This window comes from Arachis ipaensis, chromosome B06, assembly GCF_000816755.2.
Source record: "Arachis ipaensis cultivar K30076 chromosome B06, Araip1.1, whole genome shotgun sequence".
In the NCBI taxonomy this organism is placed as follows: Eukaryota; Viridiplantae; Streptophyta; class Magnoliopsida; order Fabales; family Fabaceae; genus Arachis; species Arachis ipaensis.
The window spans coordinates 16,844,195-16,853,073 of NC_029790.2; the positions used below are offsets into that span (position 1 = coordinate 16,844,195).

Genomic DNA, 8,879 nt, shown 5'->3' on the forward strand with positions numbered 1-8,879 from the left:
TTGTCACTTATAGTTTTTGTCCTTTTTGAGTCTTAATTTGTCAGTGATTGGGTATCTAATGGGCTTTAGATTGGAGATTCAACAATGGGCTTTAAAATTTGAGTCCAACTAACTGAAATTTGTTCTTATTTTCGGCTGAAATGCTGAATGGCCTTTATTGTATGCAAACTTTGACTATTGACCCAAAGGAAAAGAAACACTAAATAAACAAAGAAAAAAATTAAATTAAAGTGGAAGGTTTGGTAGTTAGCTTGAAACATTTTTGTTTATTGCCGTTTCCCGTTTTCTTTTTTCTATGTGCCCAGCTTTTCTTTGTTTTGTGGGTTGGGCAGGGCCTAGCCCATGACATTGACAAAAAAAAAACAAAGAAAAGCCTATTTCAATTAAATTATGAATCATGTCCAAAGAAAATAAAAAAATTAAATTAAATTACGAAAACAATCATTAGCACATGAAGTGGCGAAGTTCACAGGTCACGGCACTCTCTACCAGAATTGGATCATGCATAGGCCACTGTCCATCAGGAATATCCTCCGAGGAGATCAGCTTGCCGTCTCTAGATTGCTAAACAGTTCTTGACTGCTGTCAGGAGCTATTTGAGAGGTGAGGAGCACTAATTAAATTACTGTAGAGGACAACTCGAAGTTCCACGATACTGTGCAAATACCATAAGCAGAGCTTCTAAATAAGGCAGAGGGGGTGAAGTGGGTTGCTGTATTGATGGACGAGTCTGCATAGGCGGCCATTGACCTTGATCTAGGGTTTTCAGATTATGAGATTGGTAGATTGGGGAGGTTGTCTCTGTTGCATGTGTGGTTAGCTTCTTTGATTGGAATGTGCGGTTATAATTCACCTCCCTCTTCTCCTCCAGTTTTGACGCTCTGCAAATAGGTCGGCCTCACATTTTCCTTTTGTTCTTCTTGCATTTCAGCACAGCAATTTCCTATCTCGGTTCTTTTACAAGAGTCGCGTGATGTATATAAATCTCTTTTGTATATTTTGTTGATATACCCTTACATTTTGGTATTAGGTAATGATACTTTCAGTTGGGGGTTGGGAAATAGGAAATCAATTGTAATAGATGAAGGTCTTGAGGAAACAAAAGGAATAGGTCCGGGTTGGGATATGGGATTGTTGTTTGGGTTTTGTTCCGTTCGAGTACTGCCGAGGTATGTGTCTCCCAGCGAAGCTGCTTATCTATTGGGGAGCTATACGTCGTCCGGGAGGCAGTCTTCAGGATTAACCTCGGCACGATAGAATGCGGTGGCGGGAGCACCTGCAAAGAGCACTCCGACGCTCAAGTAAGCATGTGAATTATAAAAAGTGAGAGTAATGAATTAGAGTGAGTTCTGTGACCTGTCCTCCTTTGAGCTATTTGGTCTCGTTTTATAGATGAGCGTAGTATTGTCTTCTGTTTGTTTGTTCCGATATTATCGGTTTAGATAGCAAGTTTCGTTGTTGTTGGTAACGGCTGGGAAGTGGGATTTGACTTTGCGTGTGATTGTGATCAGGTCGTGGATTCTGTTCAGCTAGTTTGTTCTCTGATTTTGCGGTCGGTTAGGATAGTAGGATTTTGTTACTGAGCTTATCGGGGTACACGTCATAGCCCCCAAGCTTGTCTGGCTCTGTTCCGCTAGTGGCAGGCAAGCTTTGTGTATTCGTCTTTTGCAAGATTTTCCTTCTTCCGCTATTTTGTAGGTTTTTTTTTGGGCCCCCTTTGTGCTGAAGAGAGGATATTGGTTGGAAGGAAGTCAAGGGGTTTTCTGCGTTGTGGAATGTGCTGCAATTAATGCGCCCCTCCATTTCTTTGGGTTTTCGATGTCTTTAACGGTTATCTTTTAGTGTGCCCACTAAGTTAGTGGGCTTTGTAATAATATCTCATTCTAGGCTTGGAATTGACATTTTGCTTCTTCACATTCTACCTGTTTAGGCTGCAGTATGACTTCCAAAGGTTAGTTCCCCTTCTAATTTTACTTCTGTTTTTTCTTTTGAAATGGCGAAAGAGAAAGATAAGAAAAGGGATGTTGAAGAGAAAAAAGATAACCCATATCATTGGGTTCATGATGACGTCAAGACTTGGTCTTCATCGTACATTGATGCTAAGTCCATGTGTGAACTCGAGGGCTTACGGGTGGTAAGGGAAGGTGTGGGTGTTAAGTTACTTTACTGTTCTAGTAACGATAGGGTTTTCGAGAGGAGGGGTGACTGGCAATACTTTTATATGTATATGCCTTGCTTTTTTTAACTTGGTGTGAAGCTTCCTTTCTCTGCGTTTGAGTGTGATGTGTTGACTCAACTGAATTGCGCGCCTTCTCAGTTACACCCAAATTCTTGGGCGTTTCTTCGCGCTTTTCAATGTTTGATGGAGTTTCTGTCTTTTCCTTGTTCTCTTTCTTTATTCTTTTCACTATTCCGGTCAAAAGGGGTTCGGAGGGGGTTGTGGGTATGTTTGAGCAGTTACCCTGGACGTTCCCTTTTCCTTCTTTATAAATCCTCTTTTAAGAATTTTAAATCCCTGTTTGTGAAAGTGCGGTCAGTCGAGGCCGAGTATCCGTTTTATTTGGACGACGAGCTGATAGAGAGGTTTCCTCTCTATTGGTGTTTAGAACCGTGTCAGATCCTTGAGGCTATTGAACGGAGTGAGGAGGAATAGAGGGTGTTAGATTTTTTGGTAGAGTCTTTTGCTGATGGGGAGTGTTTGTCTATTCCTGAGGTTCTTCAACTTCACGATTCAGGTGATAGTGAGGGTTTGAAGGCTTACATAGGTAATGTTTGGCTTTTTCTTTTTGTTTCTTCATATTTTAGATTTAATCTGACTTTTTGTTGCCCAACGCAGGTAGACGAGTTTCTCTCCTCGATCCGTCACGCTTTCAGTCCTTCCTTAAGAAGAAAAAGGAAAGGATTACTGATGCCTCTCAGGTTGTGAAAGAAGGTGGTGGGGACGCCGCCCAGTCTGTTGCTCAACCATCGTCTTCTTTTAAGAGGAAGAGGGATGATGCTGAGAGATCTGTGGAAGTGATTTCTGAAGGTGATAGAGAAGCTATGGGAGCTGATAAATCTTCGTTTGATAGACAAAAGAGGTTGCATGGCTTTATCCCTGGTACCAGCTCTCATTCATTGTGGAGTGATCAGTTCCCCTTTGTCGAGCTCTCCGACAGGGTGTCTCAATACCCCGGCGATATGCTCATGACTCGCCGGATTGGGGTAGAGAGTTTAGGGAAGTTTATCCAGGTTGATATTCTGTTCTCTGCTTATTTTATTTGTTCTTGTGTGTCTTCATTTTAACCGAATTTGATGTTTCGTAGATTGTTGCTTCGTGACTAATGTGTGTGGTCGGACAACTGAACTTATTGGTGCCGAGCACTAGGTGGCTATAGATAGGATTGCTGATCTGGAGAGGACTTATAAGGAGAGAATTGCTGAACTGGAAAAGTCTGTGAAAGAGAAGGATGACGTTGTTATGAATGCTACAGCCAAAATGAAAGAATATGAGGAGGAAGTTGGTTGTTTGCGGGACCAGATCCGGCTTCTGCAGGCCGAGGTTAAAGACAGTGATGTTGCCAAAGGTCAGCTTACTTCTAGGGTTTATGAACTGGAGAAAAACGGGATGGAGATGTTCTCTTATGGGTTTGAACGTTCTGTGAGTCAAATTTCTGTGTTGGCTCCGAAGTTTGATAGTAATCAGCTTGACATGACTAAGATAGTGGTCGGTGGAAAATTGGTTGTGGATGGGGGTGTGGAGGAGCATGACGATAATGTTCCCCCTTCTTAGTCTTTATTTGATATTTGTCTCTTTTGTAATTGTTTTTTAAACTTGTGGTTATGTACTTGTGTATGATGGATCTAGTTGGTTTGGTTTTGAGCTTGTTTGTTGGTGCCAACCATTTCTTAGTCGGTTAGATGTTTATGTTAATATTGTTTGCTTTTGGCATTTTGCGTTTGCGACTAAGGTAGGAAACATAGAATTCGTCTTTTGTTTGTTTGAAAATTTGCATGAAACTGAAAAATGATTGATTATAGATTTGGATATTGATAGTGAGATTTGGTCTATTGTGTGTCCGGCCTCGTTAAAATCCACCTTAGGCAAAACCCTCTCTTTTGGGAAAAAAGCTCTAAGGGGGAAAAAGAGTACCTTCATTCACGAATTGTACAATTTAAGATCTATACATCTTTAATGAAGAAATATTCCAATTTCCTGGTATTGGGTTGCCTTGTAATGCTTGGAGCTGGTAAGCCCCCATTCCGAGCACTTTAACTACTCTGAATGGTCCTTCCCAATTTGCTGCGAGCTTTCCATGTGAAGGTGGTCGTCTGGCTTCATCTGTTCGTCTGAGTACTAGGTCTCCTTCTGTAAAAGTCCTCGGTACTACTCGTGCGTTGTGTTTTCTTTCAGCTATCTCTTTTTTGGCTCTTTGTTTGACAGTCGCGATTTCCCTATCTTCTTCGGTCAGATCAAGCTCGGCGTTCCTTGCGTTTATATTGTGTTGGTCATTGTATAGCTCGGTTCTCAATGTGGGAACTCCGACCTCCACATGGATTAATGCTTCTGACCCATAGACTAGTTTGAAGGGTGTTTCGCCCATGGTGGTTTGTATTGTTGTGTTGTAGCTCCATAATATTTCTGGGATTAGCTCGGCCCATTCTCCCTTTGCATTATCGAGCTTTTTTTTATTGCCTGCAATATAACTCGGTTAGCAGCTTCGGCTTGCCCATTGGTTTGTGGGTGTTCGACCGAGCTGAAATGATGTTGAATATTAAAGTTCTTTAAAAATGAGCCGAGCTTATTATCTGTAAATTGTCTACCATTGTCTGATATTATTTTCCTTGGTATTCCAAATCGGCATATGATTTTTTTCCATATGAAAGATCGTACCTTTTCGGCTATTATTCTTGCTAATGGCTGTGCTTCTATCCATTTTGAGAAGTAGTCTATTGATACTAAAAGAAATTTTACCTGACCTAGCGCTATTGGAAATGGGCCGAGAATATCGAGCCCCCATCTGTGGAAAGGCCAGCTTACCTCCATGCTGTGTAATACTTCGGCCGGCTTTGTAGAGATGGCTGCGTGCTTTTGACATTTGTCACATGTCTTGACTTTTGTTATGTAATACCTTTTCATGGTCGGCCAATAATATCCTGTTCGGACGATCTTTGCGGCGAGAGCTCGTCCTCCGAAGTGGTTCCCACATACGCCCTCATGAACTTCGTCCATCACCTCTTTTACCTCATCTTTATTTAGGCATTTTAGCAATGGTTGTGAGAAACCGCGCCTGTATAGTTCTCCTGCTATGTTTGTGTAAAGGCTTGCTTTTCGTTTGAAGTGTTGCGGGTTGAGCTCGTCTCTGGCTACGATACCTGCATTGATGTACTCAAGGAAAGGTGTTCTCCAGTCGCGGAGGTGGTTAATGCTTGTTATAGATAATAGTTCAATGCTGGGTTTTTTAAGTGTGAGTTGTGATAATGCCGATGTTTGTGTGTCCACCCTAGTGGCGGCAAGTTTGGATAATATGTCTGCTCTAACATTCTTTTCTCTATGCACATGTAGAATAATGAATGAACTGAACTTTGAAATGAGATCCTTTGCTATGAGCCAATATCGCTCTAGCAATGGATCTTTTACCTGAAATTTTCCTCGAGTTTGTTGAACCACCAAGAGGGAATCACAATGTGCTGTCAAGATTTGTACTTGGAGGTTTAGGGCGAGCTTAAGTCCTGCTATGAGGGCCTCATATTCGGCCTGATTGTTGCTTGCCGGGAAGTGGAACTGGAGGGATTGCTCGGCCACCACTTTGTCCCCTTCTTTCAGGATTATCCCAGCTCTGCTTCCTCCTCGGCTGGACGCCCCATCAACGTGTAACTCCCAGAGTTTATTGTGCTCGTCCGGGGTTAGTTCTGATATGAAATCTGCGAGAATCTGTGCTTTCAGTGCCGGCCTTGGTTGAAATTGGATATCGAATTCCGAGAGCTTGATAAACCATTTGGTCAAACATCCAGCCAATTCTAGTTTTGTCAGTATTTGTCTTAATGGTTAGTTTGTCCCCACTATTATTGTGTGGCTTTGGAAGTAATGCCTGAGTCTTCTTGCTGTTATTACAAGTGCTAAAGCTAGCTGTTCTATCCTCGGATACCTTTGCTCCATTGATTGCATGACTCTACTGACGAAGTATACTAGTTGTTGTAGTTTTCCTGTCTCAATGACTAGAGCCGAGCTTATAGAACAATTAGAAACAGATAAATATAAGTATAAAGGTTTACCGACTTCTGGTCTTTGCAGCACAGGTGGTGATGATAGAATGGTTTTGAGCTCGGCAAACGCTTTCTCGCACTCTTCTGTCCATTGAAATTTCTTATTCTTTGATATTGTTTGGAAAAAATGGTATGATCGGCTTGACGCTGCTGGCAAGAACCGGGATAGTGCCGCTACCTTTCCTACCAATTGTTGTACTTCTTTTATTGTTCTAGGGCTCGCCATGTTAAGTATTGCCTCACATTTTTCAGGGTTTTCTTCAATTCCTCGTGAGGTCAGCATGAATCCAAGGAATTTGCCTCCTTGTACCCCAAAGGCACATTTCTCTGGATTGAGTCTCATATTGTATGCTCGGATCTGTTCAAATATCTCCCTGAGGTCATCGCAATGTGACTTTTCTTGAGTGGTCTTCGCGACCATATCATCCACATAGATTTTCATGTTCCGACCTATTTGACGACGGCACACTTTGTCCATCATTCGTTGGTAGGTTGCACCTGCATTCTTTAGACCAAATGGCATTACTCTATAACAAAAATTTCCATGCTCAGTTATAAATTTTGTCTTGCTTTGGCCTTCTGGATGCATGAGGATCTGGTTGTAGCCAGAGTATGCATCCATGAAGCTCAAGCTTTTGAAACCTGATGCATTGTCTACGAGTTTATCAATGCAGGGTAAGGGATAAGCATCTTTAGGGCATGCCTTATTTAAATCTGTAAAGTCGACGCACATGCGCCATTTACCTGAATTTTTCCTTACCATTACCACGTTTGAGAGCCATGTGGTGAATCGGATTTCTTTGATAAAGTTAGCTTTAAGGAGCTTTCCGGTTTCTTCTATGGCTGCCTTTGATTTTTCTACCCCGAGATTCCTCTTCTTTTGAGCTATAGGTCGGCTTGTTCTGTCGGTGGCGAGCTTGTGGCAGATAATGTTTGGGTCTATACCTGGCATGTCTGCTGGGGTCCAGGCAAATAAGTCGGCGTTATCTTGTAGCACTTTTATGAGCTCCAATCTTTCGTTTCCTTGTAGTGCTTGACCGATGTATGTGACTTGTTTTGATTTTGACGTCAGTGGGACTTCCTGGAGCTCGTCTGCTGGTTGAGGCCTTTCTTGGGTGTCCCATTGAGGATCGAGTTCTGCTAGGGATAGTACCTCATTTGTGTTGTGAATTTCTTTGACTTCTTGTTAGACATCTTTTCCTGGAGCCGACTTCTTTAGGCTTGCATTGTAGCATTGTCGAGCTTGTTGGCGATCTGAATGGAGTGTCGCTATCTTTCCGTCCTGTGCCTGGAATTTGACACATAGATGAAAAGTTGAAACTACTGCCCTAAACATGTTCAGGTCTGGTCTTCCGAGGATAATATTATAAGGACTAGGGCAATCAACTATAAGATATTGTATGCCAATGATCCATGACAATGGGTGGTTTCCCATCATTGTTCTTAACCATATGTAACCCTTGATTGGAACTCTTTCTCCAGAGAATCCGACTAGTTCTCCGGATGAGGGTTGTATGAGTTTTTCAGATATTTTCATTTTTAGAAAAGTAGTATAAAAAAGAACATCGACACTACTACCTGGGTCCAAAAGGACTTTTCTTACCAATAGCTCACCTGTTTGGATGGAAATTACCACTGGGTCGTCTGAGTGTGGTGCGGCCGAGCATATGTCCTCCTGGTTGAAAGTGATTTCTAGGTCGGGTACATTTTTGTTGCTATGTGGTATTGTTCCTTCGATTGCCATCATTCCATGGTAGCTACGCTTTCTCGCCGAAGTTGTTTCGCCTCCCCCGACGAATCCTCCGGATATGCAGTTTATAACCCCTTTAGGTGGGGTGTTGTTTGACCATTTATTGGCTTCCTTGCTTTTCGAGGTTTGTTGGCATTCTTCTTTGTCCCTGTCACCCTCTTTGTGTTTTCTTCCTTCGATGTATTTATCTAGGAGGCCTTGTTGAGCTAATCTTTTCAAGAGATCTTTGGCTATCACGCACTCATTGATTGTGTGTCCATACTTCTGGTGGAAGGCACAGTGCTTGCTTTTGTCAATAAATCGCTGGTCTTGATAGCTCCCAGCTCTTGCCGGCAGTTTTATGATTTTGGCGTTGAGTATTTCTTTGATGATCTTTTCCCTCCTTGTGTTAAATCTGGTGTAGTTGTCGAATTTTGGGGTGAGCTTGAATGGTTTGCCGAGTTCTTTACTGTTCACCGACCTTTGCACTCTGTCTTCCTCCTTTCTGGGTTTTCTTTCTGTTTTGTTGGCCTCACAGAGTTCTTCAATCTCCATTTGTCCAGCTGCTCTTTCTCGGAACTCTTCTAATGTCTTCAGCTTAGTGACCGCGATTGTCTTTCTGAACTTTCCGGATCGGAGGCCGGCCTTGAGGGCATGTAGGTGGACAGCGGGGTTTAGGTCTTGTATTTCCATGGTTGCTTCTGTGAATCTGGTCATATAATCTTTTCAAACTTTCTTGTGGACCTTGGCGGATGGTGCTGAGGTAATCCGATCCGTGTACATAAATCCGTGCCGCCGCAAAGTAGTCGATGAAGGACCTTGCTAGCTCTTCGAAGGAAGAGATTGATCCTGCAGATAATTTTGAAAACCAAAATAGAGCAGCTCCGTCAAGGTAAGTAGGGAA

General features: G+C 42.4%; 2 protein-coding genes across 2 annotated transcripts; both read right to left on the bottom strand.

Moving 5' to 3' along the window:
* Positions 4,628-6,868, bottom strand: LOC107646414. Its single transcript, XM_016350598.1, has 2 exons — positions 6,256-6,868; positions 4,628-6,000 (listed from the first exon to the last, which is right to left on the bottom strand). The coding sequence occupies exons 1-2, from the start codon at positions 6,866-6,868 to the stop codon at positions 4,628-4,630; spliced, it is 1,986 nt and encodes a 661-aa protein (XP_016206084.1).
* Positions 7,433-8,668, bottom strand: LOC107646413. Its single transcript, XM_016350597.1, has one exon. It carries the CDS (start codon positions 8,666-8,668, stop codon positions 7,433-7,435), a length of 1,236 nt encoding a protein of 411 aa, XP_016206083.1.